This window comes from Macrobrachium rosenbergii, chromosome 12, assembly GCF_040412425.1.
Source record: "Macrobrachium rosenbergii isolate ZJJX-2024 chromosome 12, ASM4041242v1, whole genome shotgun sequence".
NCBI lineage: Eukaryota > Metazoa > Arthropoda > Malacostraca > Decapoda > Palaemonidae > Macrobrachium > Macrobrachium rosenbergii.
In genome coordinates, this window is record NC_089752.1 from 10845501 (window position 1) to 10870500 (window position 25000).

At 36.7% G+C, this 25000-nt stretch overlaps 1 protein-coding gene across 1 annotated transcript in view; it reads right to left on the bottom strand.

Annotated features, from left to right (window-relative positions):
- Positions 1–25000, bottom strand: part of Alk (Anaplastic lymphoma kinase) — a 1114821-nt gene that overhangs the window by 150089 nt on the left and 939732 nt on the right. Inside the window, exons 18-19 of the mRNA XM_067113483.1 lie at positions 7125–7301; positions 6651–6781 (exon numbers count right to left, since the gene is read on the bottom strand). Of these exons, the coding sequence (XP_066969584.1) occupies positions 6651–6781; positions 7125–7301 (308 nt within the window). The remainder of the gene's footprint in view (positions 1–6650; positions 6782–7124; positions 7302–25000) is intronic.

Consider the following 25000-nt stretch of genomic DNA (forward strand, 5'->3'; position numbering starts at 1 on the left):
ATAGGTCATTAACCCTCAGCAACTGATGAAAGCTACGGGGTTTTCTGTCATCAGGTGAAATTACTGTCCTACGAGACCTGTGGTGTCTACTTTTGTTTGTGATTATTATTAAAGCCCCTCTAATGGGAAACAGAGATAAGAGTTCATTACCTGAGCAAAAAAAAAAAAAAAGACTTTTCTTTCAAGGTAAAGTAGAAATTTCTCTCGACATAACGAAGAGGTTTAGGTAATAATCCTATAATGTTTTTTAGTAACAAGAACGAAGGTCTTCCAATTAATTTCACTAAGTTAATTCATTAAGTAACCAACTTCCTAAGGTAATCAAATCTTAAGACGAACGCGTGATTAAGAACATTATTTTTACTTTAAGCTCTCGTTCGCTCTTCAAAATAAAAAAAAAAGTGAATAAGGAATAAGCGGAGGAAATTACGAAATAAAAAACAAAGCAAAATACGTGGAAACCATGAGAACTCTGAAAGAGGATTGCATTTGCTATAAAACTGCCGGCACAAAAATATCAGAAACCTAATATAATCAATAAAATTTGTAATCATATGCCTTCGGTAGTTAATATCAGGTTAAATAGTATCTTCCGCACTTGCTTACACTCTTGCAAAGCACTGTGTACAAATAAAAATATATTCTACTAAAAGGTAAGATATGTCTAACCAGCCTATTAATGCAGTTACCTCATTTCAATTATAGTTCATTTTGCTTCCAGGAGGCTTATCCGAATAGGCATTTTTTTAATGAAAATTGTTGACAGCAAAACGAGATTACGCACATATCAACAGCAAACATAAAATAATTGCGATGCCATAACTGCTTGTCCTTTCAGATACCATAACCTCATATTGAAGTTATCCATCCATATTTGCAATAACACTCTCGCAGTTCGGGTCCCCTTTCAGTCTCACTTGTTGACAGGTTTTAAATAGGTGTGACTTGTATGGCATACAACGACATCTACAATCATGCTGCTTATGGCTCTTTTCCTTTTACCCTACGACAGCCTGTTGCTGATACAATTTTGGCCACTGCTCCGATGAAATGGACAACTTCTCTCTTCCTTCCATCAGGTGACCACGTTAACACCAACCAGGTGGCGTCTTTCTATTTATAATGTGTGAAACTTAGCAATCAAGTTACCTTTGTGCTTTGCAATAGATTTTAAAAAGTGTATTCACTCGATAAAGTAAACCTCCTTTAGTAGGTAAGCATGTAGCTTCTTTTATTAATCGTCATTTACTTCATTTTCTCCAAATTATTCATTCAATAACATTACTTGGTGCTCGTTCCATATGACAAAATAACAAGGATTGTTTATTGTATAGAATTATCAGTGCTCGAAAATGGACTAACAGTCTCTAGGGAAATTCACACACACTTGCACACGTTATCAATAAAACCTGAAGGCCTCAATACCCTGAGAGCTAAGTTGGTTGAGTCGTCTGCCTGTCAATCAAAGGCTGTCGGGAAAGCATGGAGACAAACTTATCAAGCGACGCTGGCAAGTGCTCATTAATGATCGATGTAAGCGGTTTAATGGAAACGAAATACGCCCGAGGGAAGAACATTGTGGGTGACTGTCGATGTCTTCAAGTTTCGCTAATTAGCAGCGACAACTTTAGCAATTCGGATACACGTTCCAAATGAAACAACTGCAACTCATTACCTCATAACACACAATTACATGCAGCGTGCTATCAGCGTTACTATATGTCTCATATACGTGTGTTTTTATTTGAATGCGTATTCAAGTGTTTGTTGTACAACACTGATCAAATGCGAAATGAAAAGGCAAACGTGATATCCACGTCAATCTATTTACCAAACGCCGCTAATTACAAGCAGAGACTGAGAACCGCCCTGCTTTCAGGGGGAAACAATTCTTTTTAGCTTTCACTACTCTCGCTGTAATAAAAGGCCTCTGCAAAATCAAAAGTCGATAAGGGCTGTAAAACATGACATGCAGCTGAAACTGAAAGGCACTGCTTCCTTTGAAGTGTATAAAGCTTGACTGATAAATACCTGAGGGTGAATCCTGGATAACGACAAGTTCATTCTACCCGAATATTTTTAATGCTCCGAAGACTTTTAAGTCGTTCTTATGGAGTGGAAAAGACTTCACTCTGGTGATTCATCGTGCTTCTTTCAGAAATATACGTAACTAAACAGAGCAAGCGAAAGATTTAAAAACGGAAAAACATTTACAATGGGACTGGAGTCGAGACCAAAAGTAGGGCAGGTTGAAAGGGATTAATTTCATAAGTACAGATTATAACTGCAGCTCCGGAGTATTTACCGATAGCTCGCCACAGCGAATGAAAACGCGTTACGTAAGTGTTCGGTACTTTCCTGCATTTTGAGTGTGGTTTTTATAATACGTGAGTCTCCTTCCCAACAAAATGCGCTGACTGCAACTTATCGTACAATAACATTTATTTTTCATGCAACCTGTTCTTAGCATCAATATGAATAGTGATGAATATAATTGTTAAAAGACCAGGACGAATACATAACCTTTCAAAATCTGTTTACTGATAATCATATTTCTGGCTCTCATACACTCACGAGAGAGAGAGAGAGAGAGAAGATAAGTATAGCTTAGTTTTACCAGACCACTGAGCTGATTAACAGCTCTCCTAGGGCTGGCCCGAAGGATTACACTTATTTTACGTGGCTAAGAACCAATTGGTTACTTAGCAACGAGACCTACAGCTTATTGTGGAATCCGAACCACATTATAGCGAGAAATGAATTTCTATCACCAGAAATAAATTCCTCTAACTCTCCATCAGCCGGCGACGGGAATCGAACTCCGGCCCATCGAATGACGGTCTGAAGCTCAACCAACTCGGCCAATAAAGGGCTAAGAGAGAGAGAGAGAGAGAGAGAGAGAGAGAGAGAGAGAGAGAGAGAGAGAGAGAGCTACGAAAGCTGATTCGTTAAAACCCTGGCGTTCATTTTTCAAGGGGATCTAACACAAATAAAAATGCACAATTACTGTTACCATAGCAAATAAACTCTCAACTACAGTTCTTTCACTGCTGCAAGGAATGTCAATAAGAACTGTTTGCAGTTGTAAGTTGGTGAAGGAAGAACGTGCCCGCAATTAAGCCTGCGGACACAGATCGTATTAATATCTGTTATGTTACTTGAGACAGCTGTTAATTTATTTCTGAAAGTGATCATAATAAGCATGCAATTATACAATGACATGCGATAAAATACAGTGAGTAATAAATGATTATAAGACGATCATATCAAACCTCAAAATAGGCATGATGTACAGGATACTGATGCTCTTTGAGGTTCCACCACATAAATTTTGTAAGTTCACATTCATTCTTCTCAAATTTATTTCTGCATTGAACAATAATGATGATCGATTTCCACCATCAGACTTCATTTACCAGTTAAAAAAAACACTCGCTTAAAATATAATGACGATATTACAAACCGAATCCGAAAAGAGAGAGACAAACTAGATGACCTTTTGAAAACAGGTGACGATACAGAAGGGTCATAAAAATTAAACAAACGTGAAATCATATAAAATCCCCCTCGCCTGTCTGGCAACGCCAATGGACAATGTAAAAAGAATAAACTGATTCATAAAAGCAGGTAATCACAGCTGGAAACAGATAAAAACTAGAAAGGTATAAAGTGGGCAAATATGAAAAGGTGGCTAATCAAGAGCCGTCGAAGGTAAACGACCTCGCGAATAACCCAAGATAAACAATCAAATTTAATAGCAGGAAACTATGCACGCTTTCAAAACAGGGTAATTCAAGGGAACAAAGACAGCTGAGCCAACAAATAACAATTTAGTTACAGAAGTCCAAAGTATATGGGGTTGGCAGGAAGTGTTAGGAACCTGGGTTTCTCCCTTTTGGAAGAAATTTTGGCGGCGATAAAATATATAACAAGAACGGTTTCCACGTGTCAGATACAAAGAAAATCTGCGAATGAAGACAAAGACAGAAATAAGATAATGGCAGAAAGGCGAAGAAATACTACAAAATCAGAATGAATCAATTCAGGCACTAATTTACGTGATTTAAAAGAAAAATCTTGGCTAGTGATTACATGACTATGTTCTCAAATTAAAGTCACGCGGATGGCTGCAGAGTGATTAGGAGCAAATAGCCTATAGAGGGCGACAGTGTACGGAATAGTGTGCACGTCGGCTTGCAGCCTATGAGTTTACGTGATTCAATTAGTCTTAGGGAAAGACGTGTCTGCATTCTGAGAGTGAAAAAAATAATTCTAATTCTATACTGACAGGATATGTACATATGTGATAAACAACAAGACAGGGAATGCATGGATAAAATGATGCTCTGGGAATAAAATAAGAGTTGTTGATGCTTGATTACGGTAGCATTTGTAAACACGCGCAATTGCTTGTATGAGCGGCCAGTGAGCTGACAGAATGGAGCGCAACGTTTTGAACAAAGGGAGCCACGCACTAGGTCATGCCGTTTTTATTGTGCGACACCTTTTGGCTTAATAGCACTGCCTGGCAATGTGCAAGCAGTAAAAGACAAAGGGCTGGCAAAATGCTGTTGACTTCGGTGAGCCATAAAAGCCAAGAAATTCTATTTCAAATTTTTCGTTTGGTTAGCATCGGAGAGAGATTGATCGATATACACATCTTTTCTTGTTAAAGGTTACACCCCTTTAGAGAGGCAGACTGTAAAAGGATGTATATACTATATGGATGGGAACATGGATGTTGAATATAAATGTAAACAAGTATAAATTGCGCAAAGTTTCTTCGGCGCAATCGAGGTTTCTGTACAGTGTATAATGCTGTATGAAACTTTCAGCCACGGCCCATGAAACTCTTAGCCGCAGCCCGTGGTGGCCTGTGTTGTTGGTACCTATAGCGTGCCAGACGTACGATTATGGTTAACTTTAACCTTAAATAAAATAAAAACTACTGAGGCTAGAGGACTGCAATTTGGTAAGTTTGATGATTGGAGGGTGGATGATCAACATAACAATTTGCAGCCCTCTAGCCTCAGTGGTTTTTCATATCTGAGGGGGGACAGAAAAAGCGCGGACGGACAGACAAAAACATCTCAAAAGTTTTCTTTTACAGAAATCTAAAACGGCTGAAACTTGAGATGAATGTGGTATAAGAAGATCTGGGAATGTGAGAAATGTAGAGATATATATACTATAGAATTTTATAAAATGTTTTGCAGAGGTGAAAGGATGAATCTCAGTGTTGTAATAAGGTTCGGTTACATGGAACAAGCTCGTGCTTGAGAAAAAGGTTAAAGGAGGGTTACTGATTGCTCATGGGTGGAAGAAGCAACGAAGAAGCGATAACAGTTGCACAACGTCTTGGATACCGAACACATGTGTATATGATCAGCGCCCTATCCCGCTCTCCACCCAAGGAAGAATCAGGTGGAAGAGCCTCAATATCCAGGAAATAAGTGTTTTTACAATATTCAGATGACCAGCACAATTTATGCCTGTGTGTGTGTGTGTGTGTAATGTCTCAACGCAATATAATAAGATAATAATGACGAAGAAATATATATATATATATATATATATATATATATATATATATATATATATATATATATATATATATATATATATATATATATACAGTATATATATATATATATATATATATATATATATATATATATATGTGTGTGTGTGTGTGTGTGTGTGTGTGTGTGTGTGAGTGTGTGTATGGGTGTGTGGGTGGGTGTGTGACATACGAAGTATAAGAGTGAAAACTGTGAATAAGTGTAGGAGTGGAAAAATGGTTAATACTAATGAGTGAAAGGATGGTTCAATGTGTTTTGTGATGGTTTAGCCAAGGAGAATGGAGAATGATAAGTTGGTGATAAGAGTAGAAAATTCGGAAAGGAGAGGAAAACCTAGCAAGGGATGGAGAAATGAAATTAAAGAGGTAGTGGAGAGGGGCTTCATCAACCAGTAGGTGAACGGCATTGCGTGTGTACGGAGGTTTGACATGCTGTTGATGGGCCGTCTGTGTAGATGCACGAAGTGGCTAATGTTGCGGATAGTTTCTGCCCGAGGGTTCATCTACTACTCGTTAGTATCAGCCTGAATGTGGCAATGATCATTATCAAAAGCACACATACACACATATATATGTGTATATATACATATAGACACATATATATCTATATCTATCTATCTACCTATATATGTGTGTGTGTGACAAATGTCTGCTCCAACCCACATACGAAAGATATAAGGAATCGAAGCTGGAATACCTTGGTTCTAACTTTTTTGACATGCATCATATGTGGGTACGGCTCAAAGATTCTCCAAATGTGTTATTTTGTGGAACTTTTGCCGAGGTTGAAAAGTTACTGAACATGGACTTACCCTTTTATAGGCACAAACAGACAGAAATACACAAACACACACATACATATATATATATACATTATATATATTATGTATATGTATATATGTATGTATGTGTAAACATATAATGTTGCAATAATTTCAAGTATCTTTCACCAAAGTTCGCAAGATCTTCACGAAGGGAAAAGAGAGAAGGCGATGACATGATGACATTGCCGATGAATATAAGAGAGATAGCAGGCGCTGCCGAGAAAGAAAGGCATCTCTTCACTCACCCTCTCAGCCGGGATGATGAAAACGACTCCTGGACCAGAATGCAACCCAATCTTGACCTCTTGGAAGTCGCCATCCGTATAACTATAGCCACCTTCGCCGTGCTTGTTGCCCCACGAATAGGCATTGCCACCTGTAAAGACACATTAAAATATAAATGATAGCAATCACCTATTATGAAGAGATGTGAATAAATCAAACCTAACGCTAAACTGTCCAACTACTCACATTTCGCTGATATACACTGGAATACAATTCATACGTAAATGAAATATTCTAACGTGTATGTTCTTCCTTGGTGTAAACTTGTCGGTATATCAGTCATTCTTAAGTGCATATTTTTTTTATAAAGATTTACATTCTTCACGCGCAGGGTTTTCACTTTCCCATCAGATATCTAGTGTCCTCGTGCATGTCAAATAAACTACTTTAAAATCTAATTTATCAACTTTAGAGTTTATACATGCAGTACCTACCCGTATATCCTCCTCCACCGCCCCCAGCCAAGCAGCCTCCTCCGCCTCCTCCGAATCCTCCGAAGGTACGCCAGGCACTTCCTTCTTTGCAAGGAGAGCCTCCATTGCCGCCGTTGACAAGGCTTTGGCCTTGGCGCTCATCTTCGGCGTTCCCCTCCCATCCTCCACCAGGACCGGCTGCAGAAAAATGAAAATCCAGTTTATCGAAAGTTAAGCTTCCCTTTTTCATTGCAACGTTTTTATTTGAAAAGTTCGATACCATAAAGATTTACCGGCTCAATGTGCTCTGAGCCAAGAGCCATTAATATAGCAATTTTTTTTTAAGGAATTTAATAAAATACTACCTACAAACTGCATGAATTATAATACTCCATGATACTTCCTTATTAGCCCTAACAACTACCAATAACAGACAGAAGCTTCCACAATGTTAGGGATTTAAAGAGGCTTAGTGGCTCGCATGTGCGCCATCATTCTCAAATAAAGAAGGAGAATGCTCGAATTTCTAGAAGTCCAAGTGGCACTTCCACCACTGTTATGAGACTCGAATACCTACTACGTTTTCTAAATGCCCTCTCTCTCTCTCTCTCTCTCTCTCTCTCTCTCTCTCTCTCTCTCTCTCTCTCTCTCTCTCTCTCTCTCTCTCTCTTTCTCTCTCTCTCTCACACACACACATATGTTCATACATACACAGAATGAAAGAAATATGAAATCAGACACTACAAAAACAGACTGTTGCGAAATCATTGGGATCTGTATCTTTCACTTCTGAGACACTGGCTGAAGTAAGCATAAGAAGAATGAATACATAGCCAGCTGTTTTCAAAGAGCCCAACAGTTTTATTCAACCACTAAAAGTGAAAATCTCTCTTCACTCGTTACAACTTAATCCGGCAGTGTCGTATGAGAAATCCTCCGCTACGATTACGATGGAAAGCTGACCTCAATTGAAACGGTATAAAACAGTTCGTTATTTGAACAACGTTGGATTAAAATATTCAGCAGATATAGCATAAAACGAAAAACAGAACAGTGTATTACCAAGCGTAATTTTTCCTGTTTGCTAAAAATTATTTAAATTATAAAAGCCTGAGTTGCAGTCAGAAGACATCGAAATACACAACTGAAAGATGTTGCATACCTAACATTAGAAAAACAAAACGACCGAAAAACACACCAAAGACAGTTTTTGGATATCGTAATTAATACCAGCTGTTCTGTCTTAGAGAATAACTGTTGTCCCAACAACGTAAAACAAAGATGTAGCATCAACCGACCACCCAACAGTAATTAACAGAGATAATTAAGTGATTGATTAAAACATGCTCTGGCGTCACAACATGATTAACGGAATAATCAACGACTTAATTAAAATCTACTTGGGCCCCATACTAACTAGGCCCATGACCCCTATTAGGGGATGGGATAGACTTCTTGATCGTCCACCCCACTGCTGCGTATCATCCCAAGTATATATCAACAATATGGATCTGCTTTAACGGTTCGTACACCGATAATATAAGAGAAATGAGAAATGAGAATACAAAATAACATTACTAGACGAGGCAGTATTTTTATTAAGAGTGCAGGACTAGATAATGTCAAGGAAAAGATTGCAAAACTTCATATCTATAAAGTGAATGACGAATACACACATTCAGTAGCAAAACTACACAGCAGATTATTTTCAACATACTTAAAATAGGATAAAATATTTGAAATAAAATGAACTAGTTTTAGGGAAGATGGATGAAAACTCTCCTGAGAGAAACAACATCAGATATTGGCACAGGAGAAGAGGAACTTCGGCTTGAGTGACCACTCAAAAGCATTTCTTCCTAAAAATTTCTGTTTCATTTCTATTCATTTTTAAAGCTTTAAGAGGCTTAGAGCATAATCCCCTCGAAAAACGTTCATGCCAATAACAATGCTTCGCTGGTTTGCAGTTTGACAACATTTCTCCTGAAGGATTAAAAAAAAAAAAAAATTAATCCAAATGTTGACGGAGGTGTGAGGGAGTTCGCATAAGGAAAAGGGAATTGAAACAGAAAAGGAAAGATGGGGCAGGAAAAGGACAGCAATGCTAAGAATTAACAATATCAATATGTATACATATACATATATATATTGTATATATATACACAGTATACATATACACATATAATAGGTATATACAAGAGAGAGAGAGAGAGAGAGAGAGAGAGAGAGAGAGAGAGAGAGAGAGAGAAGTACTATACATTTCTGAAGAACCTTTGAAAACATTTCACGATTAACATCATTCTTCACTTTTCAACTTCGAATAGTTTCCCGGCCTATCATCCCTGTTAGCCTAAAAACAAAGTTCTGTGGAAAGCTCTAATTTTGAATGGCAAATTTCCTGTCTAGACTCTTCTCTTTTTTCTTTTTTTTTTTCTTGCCGACGACAGAGATGTGTGTCACTTTCACGCAAACATGTGATATTCAGTAAAAGAAAATAATTTTTGTATAAATTTGTTGCACCGTGTAGTCTTTTCTATAAACATCACTATGGTTTTGGACAAAAATACAACAGATCATTGAAATCAGTAATAAATGAATTGTCGTTGAGTACAGAAGAATGAAACCCAATAAGCATTTTGTAGCTTTCAAGGTTTTACGGTCGTTATTGAGCAACAGAGGCAAGAAACATGTCAGAGGCAAGAAACATGTCATTGCACTTGTAGACTATGTCCTAGAGACCGAAGATACGTACGTATCAGGATCCATGGCGCCTCTCCACCCACGGGAGACCTGGGGTAGCAAGGAAATGGATGCTGATGACTCAGCAGACAGACCTATGCGCCACCCCTAAATTTCCTGACTACAGGTACCGTAAGGTAGAGTGCCAGCGTCAGTCTATCAAGGACCTGATCGGGAAATGAACTGGGAACTAACGCAGTGAGAAGTCACCGTCGAAATCACTGATTAAGTATGTGTGATTACAACCTTTGTTCTTTATTCAACTGTGTAGAGCAGAGAAGTGGAAAGTGAATAAATTTCATAAAATTTTGAGAACATCGCATAAGAATCAGTTCTTATGTGGATGATTCTTCCAAGATGGTGATTCAACTTCCAGATTGCACTGATTACCGGCTACAGAGCAAGCAACGACGAAATGGAAAAATTCTGTTTTCTAAAATCGTAAGAAAGTTTAGGGGAAATCTGAAGTTAGTTAAGAAGAAAATTGACGTTGTTAACTAACAGTAAAAGGAAAAGGTTCTTATACAACCGTAAGAGTTACAAAGTCAGAGATAAAGATTCACGGAGAGAGAGAGAGAGAGAGAGAGAGAGAGAGAGAGAGTATTACAAAGCGGAGCAAAAATATCGATCTGATGTTGGAAAGAGGAAATAACCAGTGGTACTGGAAAGAGATCGGAACCTTGATGTATAGCTTGATACGTGACATTCTGCTGGAATGCAAACGAACCTGGTTTCGTCTTTTGTATCTAGCTACTCCGTTGGTGATGAAATAGCAACTACTTTTGTTACCTTGTCCGTTACTATATCCTTCCTCTTATCTGCTTCTCAAATAAATGCACTTGCGCGTCACTGACCCTCCGTGACCCTCCTTTCAGTTCTGATAATTTTACTGTATAAAGGAATCTCCTCCTCCTGGCCATTTCTTTAATGCACTGGGAAATCCCATAAGGATTCAGCTATTCAGTAAAAATTGAACTGAACCATAATGCCTCGTTTCTGCATATCAACGCGGTACATTTATTTTCTGCTTTGGCCTCTTGAGAGCTGCTAAGCTTCCAAACTCGATGCAACGGAAATTTTCATGGAAATTATATGAAGCTTACCTGCTCGAATGCATAAAATACTACGAAAATCCGACTGCCAAGCTAAAGGTAACCTATCCAAGATGATTCGCTCATCCAAAATTACATTCACATTTGATAGCTGTGCTACAAATTTAAAAGTTTTTTTTTTCACTACCTCCTAAAGATAAGACTATCTCTACATCTAGAAATCTTATCATACAGAAAAACTAAAAAGTTGTACTTTAAGTCTCCTCTCTCTCTCTCTCTCTCTCTCTCTCTCTCTCTCTCTCTCTGTGTGTGTGTGTGTGTGTGTGTGTGAGATGCCTAACTTAGGACCAACTCCATTCCACAGGACACGCATGACATTTGATATTCGAGCATTACTGTTCGACCTTCGAAACCAATATCTTTTGTCTCCTTTTTTTCTGATATATAAGTTTAAAAAACGCAACTTTCATCATATAAACGAAGAGGTCCTTTGATATGCTTCGCACTATAACGGGGTTGTGGTACAGGGCAGGAACCATAAACTCCTGTCCTCTTTTTCGTTACACATACACATAAAGATATATATATATATATATATATATATATATATATATATATATATATATATATATATATATATATATATATATATATATATATATTATATATATAAGCACGAGTGTGTGTGTGTGTGTGTGTAAACTGGTCAGAGTTCCTACGTGCAAATCATGATTGTTTGTACGTTTTTTGTTATCGTGTGTACGAGAGGTGGTCTGCCTTCTTTAAATTCTTTTACCTATGTTCGAGGCCTATATGCAATTTAGTAGCCATTACATATTGTAAGTTAGTCCCAAGGGCATTACATTAATCTTTATCATCTTAAGCTGAAAGTAAAATGTAAGGAAATTCGTGTATTTATACCAAGTACTGACAATACGTCTTTATATACCTGTCTGTTTTCTAGTTACCTTTATACGTTACCAAAAACATAAAACTTGTAATGAATTTGAGATTAAACTAAATATTTTTCGTTCTTCTCTTTCCGGTCTAAGAGGTGACAATAAAATCTTATTTTCAGAGTCTGTGGACCTCATTTCACAAAGGCAAGAAATCATTCATAAAGGTGAGTATTGAAAATATGCAAACCGTTATTAATGATGGTAATTATCATTAAAATGTCCCTTCTGCTGTAACATATCTGGCATTTACTGTTGTCTATTTTTATCTTTACGCTAAAATTCAATAAACAATTGGGGATCAACAACTCGTTTGGTCAAGTTATTGTTTACAACGTAAAAATGCAGTGAGTAAAATTTAAACCTGACCGTACTGACGGAATAATGGCGCTCATACAAAAAGATACCCCTACAAAGAGAGAGAGAGAGAGAGAGAGAGAGAGAGAGAGAGAGAGAGAGAGAGAGAGAGAGAGAGAGAGAGGGCATTCACTTCTGGCATTGAATGCCAAACTGTCAACGCAACGCTGGAAGAATGAATGCGATTTTGTGACTTGGGAACTGATGTTGCAATATTCTCATAATGTGATTGGAAACATACTCCACTGAGCTGGTGAATAATGCCAGAATGGAAGCGCGGGCGACGGTTGCCTGAATACGCCACTGGATGCAATCACGGACAAGAAGCAGAGCCCGGGTTCAGATGTGGCGCTCTGCCTACAATATAAAACAGTCCTCGAAAAGAAGAGACAAAAGAATCAGCTTAGAATAAACTGATACCGCGTGTTTTCCCCCTGGAATTTTGTTTATTGGAAAAAAAGATAACATTTTGAAAAACAAGAGAGAGAGAGAGAGAGAGAGAGAGAGAGAGAGAGAGAGAGAGAGATTGTCGTAAAGTCGATATTTTCATAAATGGAAAAAAGTTGCCCTTAAAGCATAATGGACATATTGATAACTTCAAACCTCGTACTCCACATCTTTTATTTTTCACGGTGGTTCCAAGCCTGGATGAAAGAGAAGGTCCGCGAGGTTCTGGGTTGACACTGTCAATATACCATTATGCCTCTGGTAAAAAAAAAAGAAAAAGAAAAAAAGAGGAGCCCGGAGAAAGCTTCAAATGCTCCCTCTCCCTGAGGCTTTCCTTTACAGAATAAAGTGGGAGCGAGATGCTACTTTCGCAAAAGACAAAATGAAATGTCAGTCTGGAGTAAATGTATATTAGAATATAGAGGAAGTCATTCCCTTTCAATGCGGCTTATGTTCAGAAGCTCCTGCTCCATTTCAAGCAGGCAGGGGCTTCCTAGAGACGCCGAAAATTTCCAACGAGAGAGGTGGAAGAAGTTGAGTTGGGGCAGAGTTTGACGTTAAAACGCTAAAGGATAACTTCTTCAGCAACGCTGAGTGTAAAGGCAGTTTGCTCATGTGTAATCAAAGCAAAGGAATACAAATGCGCAGTGACAAGGAAAACATTCTTCTTTATTCGATATCAACTGAACTCTACTAGCGCAAGGAAACTTGACTGAAAGGTAAATGACAGTCCTGAGGTCCTATATTGAAAGCGAGACGTAAACACGAATAAAAAAAAAAAGCATTGACAACAATATCGTTATGTGGCCTATTAAAGCGACTCGAATTTTTCTCTCAAGTACCTCACACTTATTAAGGAAATAATACGGAGGAATAGTATGAAATAACAAACTGAAAAGGAATATGCTCAAAACTGTTCAAGAAAGAGTAAATATGGCATATAAGTAACCAAAATTTATGAATGGATGAAAACAAAATACCTAAATTATAATGATGTATTAAACATAAAAAAACTAAGAAATAAATGGATATTTGGATCGACAGATAAATATACATTAAGAGAAAGAAGACAAGGGAATGTGGTATTCCTAGAAAAAGAAATGACGTACAGAAGTTGAAACAATTTGTGAAATGCATTATTGTTTCGCTTTAAAGGTTGGCCTTTACTTTTTTTTTTTTTTTTTACTAATGTGAACCGTATAGACACGATGACACACGTGGGTAATGGAAGTATTCATAGAGCATCTCTATTAGGCAGACTCTGTGTTGGAAAAAGAAGTAAAAATATCATCCATTCTGCTGCATATGAACTTTACATAATATATCTGTGAACTAAAAGCATAAAAATGCTCCTTTCTACGAAAAACATTTTTATTTAGCTTCACAGAGAGTAAAAATAACTCTATTAGGAAAAACTGGGTGCATTATATTTTTCATATTAGTATGAGAATGTTTCATCCTTTATTTATTCATTAGTTTAGGAAGGGCAGCATGCAAGACTAAAAACAACTGTAACACTAAATATTATTCAAGCGAGCTAACAATTAATATAGTAGGTACGTATAAGTCTGTTGTCAATAAAAAAGAAAAAAAAAAGACTTTATTACCAACGTTGGTATCAACACTTACTCAGACGAAAAGCCTCCGGTCTCTTTCTGATCACATACTAGAAATTCTGGTTTTATTAAAATTATATGTTGAGTTCAGGTGCTCTCCGCCCTGACATAGGTCATAAGATACGTCTAGTTCTATGTACAGTTATTGGTGGGTGCTTTGGACACAAGTGTCTCTCAAAAATGTAGCGGCAGTGTTTGACAATTTATCTGTCTCTCTCTGGAAAGAATTACGGGTCAAGCAATCGTCATGTACTCAAGCGGTCACTGGTGTTTGTAAAATAATAGTATAATATTAAACACACAACGTTTGTGAAATCAACTTGGGATACGAAACCAACAAAAGACCAAACAAGTAAAAAATGCACCGAAGTTTCTTCGGCGCAATCGAGTTTTCAGTATAGCAGTTACAGCGTATAATCAAGGCCACCGAAAATAGATCTATCTTTCGGTGGTCTCGTTATAATGCTGTATGACCCGCGGCCCACGAAACTTTACCCACGGCCCGGTGGTGGCCTATCCTATATAGTTGCCAGAAGCACGATTATGGCTAACTTTAACCTTAAATAAAATAAAAACTACTGAGGCTAGAGGGCTGCAATTTGGTATGTTTGATGATTGGAGGGTGGATGATCAACATAACTTTAGAGCTCTCTAGCCACAATAGTTTTTAAGATCTGTAGGGGGTAGTTCTCCTAAACATCACTAAACCACCGGATATGAATATCGGTCAATTGCTTGCAACCATTGCAGCGCAAGAAAAGCAGTTGATAAGACGAATTGAGCGTTTACTATATAAAATAAATGCTGTTGAAACTGCCATTTTGTTTAATAATAATAATAATAATAATAATAATAATAATAATAATAATAATATAATAATAATAATAATAATAATAATAATAATAATGCTTCAGTGAAAGGCTATTTTTCTGTACAACACCAGCTACCTTTGAATAGGTTCATCCCAAACCACGCAGATTCACAGAGTGTTGACATTTTCGATGTGGATTTTCAAACTGATGAAGAAAACCTCCTCGCAGTCTATTGCTCAAGTAATTATTTACTACTTTCAATGTCAGCTTTGCTGACTGGAGATATATCTAACACCTCCGACACACCTAAGAATATTTATTGCAGCTTCAAAAGGAACACTTATAAAGCACGGTCTGACTGAAAAGGGCATATATGCAATATACAAATTCACACACAAGAACACACAATTTACTTACACACAGACACAAACACACACACACACACACACACACACACACACATATATATATATATATATATATATATATATATATATATATATATATATATATATACACTGTACATATTACGGGAGGAGAGAGAGAGAGAGAGAGAGAGAGAGAGAGAGAGAGAGAGAGAGAGAGAGAGAGAGAGAGGAGAGATAGAGAGAGAGAGAGACTGCAAGACAACTTCACTCACCTTACCTAAAATACTACATAATTCTTTTCCTTTAAATTTCATTCCCACTCATTCAGGATCAGAAAAGAAAAATAAGCCTTATTACCATATAGCCCACATCCAAAGTTCTTATGCTTCAATTGCATATAACCTTATAAGAACAAACTAGGAGTAAAATATATTTTAAATAACATATAACTTGAGAGGATCTTTTTCTACTAGTTAGCTTTCGTAACTCTTTCACTTGGTCACATTCATTTGAACTGTTATTGTCCCCTTATGATCTCCAAGAACGCAACAATTAATGTGATGATTGCCATGCAATATATTGATAAGACTCGCAAAAGATACTGAAGTAGAAATATGAATTCATTTCAAACCTGCTCTTTAATCAAGGGTACAAAAAAATACCCAAATTCTTTTCTTTATAAGTTTTTATTTATCTACTAAAGTAAAATAAATATTGACTAATCTATACTAAACAAACCATCCTATTCCAGTAAGTGAGCTAAATGAATTATCCCATGAATTTTGACCTTTCAAACTTAAACAGCCCAATCTGCAAAACTGCATCAAAGGATATTCCCCAAGCACACTCTAAGGTATACAATATCATGATCGACCAACTTGTTCTAACTTAACCTACAAGCAGTAAATAAATGTCAAACTATTCGGATTAAAGCAGTTGCCAAGAATGCTTTCACGTTTCTCTGAAACAAAAGTCCAAGCATTACTAATGACCTGTAGAAAGAAGAACAGAAAACCTCTGCTCTTCACTATACCAGGGGAAAACATATAGAGAGAAAACTAACTTCATGACCAAAAAAAAAAAAAAAAAAAAAAAAAAAAGGTTGAAAGAAAAAACGCCGGAGGGGGACAGTCGCTAGGGGTAAGGGAGCATCACAGGGGTTGCATGCATCGATCTCTGTTCCTTGACCAAGTTCCATAGCCATGGTAGTTCTTCTGAATACACCATCACTTAAAGATGACGTCCCTGTGCCTGCATACAATGTGCACATCCAGAAAGCCGGAGCTCCAGATTCTCAACGATTCCTCACTGCAGTTTAACGCTTAAAAATAGTCGTTCGCTCATCCGCATAGCGGTCATCATAACACTAGTAATGTCAAATGGTGCATTTGCCCCAAACTGAGGCCTACCTTTTGTGTCACTCCAATCACATTCGCTGTCATTAGCTGCCATGACAACAGTCATCGATTGGAGTAAAACCAACATCAACTTTAATATTACATTACTATTAACGCCAGTTGGTTGTTTACACCGTTCGGCAAATAAAAAGTGGTCATCACGGCGAAAAATGCCGTCCTCGCTAATGACGTTTCTCTGCCGATGACAGTCTGCTCAATAACTGATAATTACAACCGCATTTTTTTTTTCGCTTTACGCATCTTCGAAATCATTCTGTCAGCGCTCATCAATGAAAATATTTAGAGCTGTGAATGAAATTTTAGGTATTAAATTCGATGTTCTGGCGCCATTTTGTTTTTCAGTGGCTCAATTAGTTCATGTCCAAGAAGCAGGATAAATGAAAGATTATTCTTCTGGAACAAGATCGAAAGGGTACAATACGATATCAGATACTCTGTTAGAATAGTGGTTCCACCTTAGCTTCTATCGAAAGATGTTATGCTGATGTTAATTTCCTGATTATTTGTTACCATCATAATAAATACCATAGAACAGTAGAAGTGACAAAAACCGCCCGGGATTAAGTAAAATAAATATATTTCAAAGGTAGTTATTGAAGTGGGTAAAAGGGGAAGAAGATATCGTTTCTTATCAGAGTACATATGAGAACATACACACAAAACACTTTTTTTAGCTTTCTACCTTGGTCATAGTATCACCTACATCACCTACATTTTTAAACACTAATGACTCAAGCATATATATATATATATATATATATATATATATATATATATATATATATATATAACTTTATCACATACAAAAATGTTCTGGTGCATCAGTAGAATTACTAAAAGGACCTCATTTAAAGTGGATGGTATCTAATGGAGTATTTATTACAAAAACGTTACTGTACGGATACTTGATAATGTGGGACTGTTTGTCAAGAAAGCTTGTAACTTTTTTCTGAATAAACACTCCATTAGATACCATCCAGTTTAAAATGAAGTCCTTTTTAGTAATATATATATATATATATATATATATATATATATATATATATATATATATATATATCTATATATATATATATATATGTGTATGTGTGTGCTTCTCAGGAATCTGAAATTCCAAAAGATTAATGTTAACATCTTGTCTGAATGCCACAGACTCGGAGACTGACTGCGAAGTCTACAGGTTCTCTAGGAAGAATATCGAACTGAAACGCGATTGATAATCCTGTAGATAAAACGTTTGAGAAAATATTTGGACATACACTGTTATGCAGGTTACCGAGAGACTACCTATCAATCAACCCTTCCTTTTGGAGTCAAATAAATGAGAGAATTTTTGGAAATCAGTTGTTCCATTTTTCTACACACAATCATCGTCTGTTAAACAGCAGTGAAAATGACTTGTCACAAGCCAATCTCGTGCTACTCTTTTATGCAGGACACCATTAAACTCTCAGTTTACAAGTCAGGGACACGCTGAAATTCATTACTATCTCAGCAAAACCAAAGTTAGCCAAGGATGAAGCCTTTGCAAATCAAAGAGCGGAGATAGTTAAGACGAACTCGAGGTTGCAAGGAAACGTGAAGCAGTGTGATCAAGGAAGCTGAGAGCTTCAAAGAGGTCTTGTATACAAAGGAAACTTGATTGAAAATATTACATTACAAAGAAGTCTGACTCGGACAACCTTTACGACGAATGAGCTTTAAATGTCTTGGAGCAGGAGTGAGGTTATGAATGTATTTTCCATTATCGCCTTTCTGTTAGAGTTAGTTGATTCCTTCAGTTTTGCAAGTACAGAATACATGGGAGATAGGTCATTAGCTCCATGCTCCGCCATTAGGCGGATGGTCGTGGGCTACTATCATCTGTAGACTTTCCCCATTCAGCAGATTACAGGAAGTGGCCTGGCCGCTACGTTACAGACTAAATAAGTCACAACTGCCGGAGAGTATACTAAGTACACTTTTACAGGTGAGTGACAGTGTATTACTAAACAAATGGTTACTTCATCTTTAATTATTTTACGGCCAGTGCTTGCTGTTATTTACATACTTTCTAGCTTGAAGCAGCAGTAGCCAGAGGCATGATGGAAGCCCCAACAAACATGCAAATTCATCAGCTTCGTGAGTAAAACATACAGCTGTTTTCCTAATTCCCTAATTCACCAAAGCAATAACACTACATTAATTGCAAATGGGCGAGACAGACGGAAACGCAATATATACAGTATATAATATATATATATATACATACATACATACATACATACATACATACATACATACATACATACACATACATACACATATATTGTGTATATATATATATATATATATATATATATATATATATATATATATATATATTCAATATATATATGCAAAGCACGAATTCTTGGTAATCGCTTTCTCTTTCTTCTTTTCTGCCTGTTCTTCCTGTTCTCCGACATCACTGCAAGGTTTATCTCATGCCCTCTATCCACTACTACGTTCGTTGTTGGTGGCTGGAATGCAGCCACTGGACAATTTACAATGTATGTGAAAATGGCAATAAGTAATCGTGAGGATGTCTGTATGTTTAGTAATCGCCCTTGGTCTTTCAATCATCAAGTAAATCTCCGGCCGGCCAATTAAGAATTAGAGGAATTTACTTCTGGTGATAGAAATTCATTTCTCGGTATAATGTGGTTCGGATTCCACAATAAGGTGTAGGTCCCGTTGCTAGACAACCATATAGTTCTTAGCCACGTAAAATAAGTCTAATCCTTCGGGCCAGCCCTAGGAGAGCTGTTAATCAGCTCAGTGGTCTGGCTAAACTAAGGTATACTTGATGACAATTCGTGGCTAAGTAAAACAGGACAAGACTGTGGGGTAACCTGTGTTCTTTCCTGCATATCATCTGCTACGGTCGTGATGTTACTATCATCCAGTCATTCCCTCTTCTTGAAGGTGTTCTAGTAAGTAAAGTACATATCCCATAAGTTTATCTTTATAAATGCTATCTTATACGCATGCAAAAACATATTTGTGTATATATATGTGTATATATAATTATATATATATATAATATATATATTAAACACACTAACATTAATGAATATGATGACGCGCACACACTTGAGTTAAGTGGAGAGAGAGAGAGAGAGAGAGAGAGAGAGAGAGAGAGAGAGAGAGAGAGAGAGAGTCCAACGTCTCCGCCTTAAAGTGGTGTGTTTGCAAGGCTGAGGCTCAAAGGCCGCCAATACATGCACAACAGACACAAACACATGTAACGAACGGTCTTCCCCGCATATTGCATTGAATACCAAACAAAGGCCAGTGAATTCCACATATCAACACAAGCCTCGAAGCAAAATGCATTTCGTCATGAATTAATGCCCATATGTAGATGCACTTTTGCACTGTAACCTCGTGACAGTGACTATTGTTTAGAACACGGGGATAATGCATTCTATTCATTATTATCGAAGAGCAAAAGTGAAAAGTTTATCGACATAATTCCCATCAATATTTTTTTCCCAATCACCGATAACCAATAACACTTTTATAATCAGTGATGCAGCCGAATCAAATTCCATTCTAAACGCTAGCTCTGAATCTCGTATTCTATGTCCCACTAATTTAATAACCTCCGTAGTGTGAAGGGAGGGAATCATGATGGATTCCAAAACTCCTCTCCTTTTATTTTACACTGCCCTCATGAAGCCACAGGATGGAAGAATAAATAAATGGGGAAGAATGCTTATATTATTTATCGCAAACATACCTAACTGGATATTAATAGGAAAGAGTATATTGCTTTGTTTAATATGACCCACAAATAAAGTAGATGTTATCAGGCTCTATTATCCGCTACAATACCCAATGATCGAGAAATATGTAACTGAGACATCTGACGCCGGGAGGAGTTTTATTTCATTCATGAAAGTGACAAATGCTCAGGTGATGAAAGCACAGGCTTTTCATACCAGTTCAGAATTAATTAAATCTAGTTACAGCATTACTTAGCTTTTTAAATGCACGTCATAATTTTTTTTTCAATTATTCTATTACGAATCGAAAGACGGATTGACGTCATCTTGAAAGAGAAGCTACACCATAGACAGGTTAAAAAGTGCTTTGTTTCCTTTCGTCAAAATGATTTAATGCTTTCTTTTAAAAGCAACGAAGAGTAAAATATGATGACATTTTTTTCTATTTCTTTTTGGATAAATTTTTGTGATTGGAGGAGAGAGGTTGCCCATTACACCGTGGTTAACGATTGTTTGGTTCTATTGAAATGATTTACTGTCTGTCTGCAAAGTGTAATAAAAAAAGTTAAGAAAGCCTAAAGGTTGATAGCACAATTAAAAATAAGTATATATCGTACATTCATGATTAATTACTATCTAAACATTTTCTGAGACCCGTCTGGGATTTTTAACTGATGAAACCTTTACTGGAAAAAGTATATTTTAAAACGGACAAACTTTATAAGAGCAGCCTCACTAGAATGAAAAGCTTACGTTCATAGCAGGCTTTTTCCAATAAAAATACATGGAGCTCCAGTATGTTCGTCCTGCTTACGCTGATTAGCAATAATAGTGTATTTTCAAGAGCTAATTCAATTTAACCGTAAAGGCATCTGACGATTTCGAGGAAAAAACGAAAAGATTAAAATCAATGTATCAACAGGGACTGCAGAAGATTGCCTAAATAGATGACACTTTAAGCATTCAGGCACCAAAGTCTTATAATAAACCTCTTATTTTTAATTCGGTAAACATGCCTTAGCTTTTCTACTGCAATCATAAAACATTTCGTCTATCCAACTCTTGCTGAACCGGTTTCCCCTCTCCCTCACAATATGTATGTTTCGCTTACAAATAACGACGCATTCTCTGTATTCAAAACTAAAATAGAAATTTTGGACGACAACCAGAGTAACCTTAATCTCATCCCCAGCAGCACTGTGTGGGTTCTCATGACACGATCATTACCTTTATTCATCATCACCTGGAACTACGGCCGTTGTTCATCAAGCATTTCCTGCGAGAAAGGTAGACTTCTCCGTCATTCACAAAACTTATCTATACCATCTTACACCAAAGAGATGTAAAATAGATTTTGTTTCCGATGAGAAAATTACAGCTCATGTACATTACATTGTAAAATAATGTTAAAACTTGGTAACTGTAAATTTGCAATAGACTTTAGTTTGCTTTTGTTATTAAGCATATTACAAAGACTTTGGGAGAAAGCAAAAAAAAAAAAAAAAAAAAACTCCAAGATCAAGAATCAAGTAAAGAGAGGCTCTCATGTCACATACGACTCGGTGATTTTCTTTCTTAACAGGATAAGGTGACATTCTAAAAATAACTGTTCACACTAACATGCCTGTTTTTTGACATTATGAACCTTGTCACTTTTATTAACTGTTTCTAGGAATCAACTCATTTTCCTTTAGAGTAAATCAACAACTGAAGACTACCTAACCCCTACAGGTCGCTAGACGATGGAAGGCTTAAATTTTACGTACATTTACTTAAATCAGTTTTTCTAGCTCACACACAGATACTTTTATCAAACTGATTACCATTTGTTTGAATTTATCGCATATTTATTACGATCCCTTTATATCTGGAAAAATTTTCAGCTCTTTTCCATCGAATTATCTGGATTTTCGTTCTTCTCCCCCCCCCTCTCATTAATAGATGCTCCTAATTTACGAAAACTCATAATTTTTTTGCTATGAAGGTTTAACAGAATCATTCTTTATTAATTTGTATGCGAGGTCCTCTAACAACATCTCTCATTAACTAAACATCCAATTATTCTTAACCAACAGTTGTTACGTCAGGCATTAACTTTTTAATACTTGTTTACAAGAATAAAGGGATTTTTCACCTTGCAAAGGGAAAAAAGAAAGATAAATTATGCCAGTGTAAACTGGTTAAAGAGAGGTTTTGCGTACGTATTAATTTAAGTATTTTTTTTTTATAATTTATTTACTTTTTAATCAGCAATTCCCCTTGTCCACAAGTAAAAGATCCACACATGGAGTCTTTCACGGTTTACTGGGTTCCCCATGAAAAACTGGAAAATTCTATACAAAAGATCATTTGATGTAAAAGATGGGTTAAATTTGAGTGTACAAGGTAACTTGTCAACCAGGGACAAAAATATCAATATCACTGCATATATATATATATATATATATATATATATATATATATATATATATATATATATATATATATATATATATATATATATATATATAGAGAGAGAGAGAGAGAGAGAGAGAGAGAGAGAGAGAGAGAGGTGTTTATATAATTATGAAAGTTCCATAAATTGCAAAACACCAACAAGAAACAGAGCCTTACAGGAAAATCCCCCTTTAAATTCTTGAGCAAAGCGGCTGATGTTTATATTTGTCAAAAAAAAAAAAAAAAAAAAACTTGTCGAATATGACAGCACAGTGACAGATGTTTACTAGATTTGATAACAGGAAGAGAACGAGTGAAAATGAGTATAGTGGAAGGGCACAGAATGGGACCAGGGCCATCTGCCATTTTTCCAACCACTTAGGGTCAACGTTCTTTAATCTTCCAAAGCCGTTACCTTCCAAAGGGGGAGAGCAAAACCCCCTCAGCTGAAAAATATTGCTTCATATAAAGGCGGCCATAAAAAAGAAAAGCAAACATTCGGCCGCCCAACAAGCCTCAGGGAAAATGTCTTTCAGGGAAAAAAAAAATCTTTTCCGCTGCTCTCCCACGAAATTATAAGCCGGTAAAATAAATAAATGCTCCGTGAATCGAGCGGCAAAAAGAGCAAAACAAACAAAATAACAGAAGCAAACTTAATTTCTTCCGAGGGCCCATCTCCATCATTCCGCTGGGAGTGAACACCTATAAAAGTGAATAAAGAAAAATTCTTTTGCCAATAATCAATCGGGTAGACACGTGGGGGCAACGGCTTAGGTTCCCACTGGAGTAGGGAAGTAATGCGATATTTTCATAGAGAAGTGAGATTATTGGCTGTCGCTATTTTCGTAAAAGGGAATACCTTTTCTTTTTTTTCTTTTTTTGAGACGCGAGTCTGAAAACTTAGCTGCTTTTAATAGAATATTCTTATACTCTTTCGAAAACAGTTTGTGTAACTCAAATGGAGGAGCGTCCTATCAGGAATTAAATACCTTCAGAATCACCGAAGTGTGATTTTCCACTGAAGAAGAGATATAGATAGAACATCATTTTAGGATTCAATTCCCATGAAAGGTCAAAGGTTATTTTCTTTGAATGAACTTGATGAGGTTTTAAATAACTTAAGAAATGACAGAATAATTAACAGAGATGCACGGTGAACGAATATATAAAACACTTTGGTCATCTACCCTACAAAATATTAACTAAATTTACTCCACTGTTAGTATAAAAGATAAGTAAAAAATGAACCGAAGTTTCTTGGGCGCAATCGAGTTTTCTGTACAGCCGCTATAGCGTATGGTCAAGGCTACCTAAAATAGATCTACCTTTCGGCGGTCTCGGTATAATGCTGTATGTGACGCGCCCCATGAAATTTTAACCGCGGTCCGGTGGTGGCCTGTTCTATATCGTTGCCAGAAACACGATCATGGCTAACTTTAACCTTAAATAAAATAAGAACTACTACGACTAGAGGGCTGCAACTTGGTATGTTTGATGATTGGAAGGAGGATGATCAACATTCCACTTTGCAGAAAAAAGTACGGACAGAATCAAATGCGGACGTACAGACAAAGCCGGCACAACTGTTTTCTCTCACAGAAAATTAAAAATGGAATAAGATTACAAAAAAGCTACCTTAACAAATACCATAGAAAGGTCATTTTCAAAGTGCTTAAAAACAAGTACACCAATACCCACCAAACCACACACAAACACAACCCTAAGCAGGCATCATAATATAATATGATTTCTTACAAGGACCTCTTCATCAAGAGGCATTAGAATCAATCACTGTCAAATGGAGCAACACCAGATGAGTGTCCAGCCCTCGGGATTCCATCTCGGGAGAAAACTGTCTCTCTTGACGTCAAATTTCTGGTTTATCTGACAGGTAACAGGACTTGCAAGGGAACATACTTTTCCATTTCGATACAGTTGGGAAGGGCG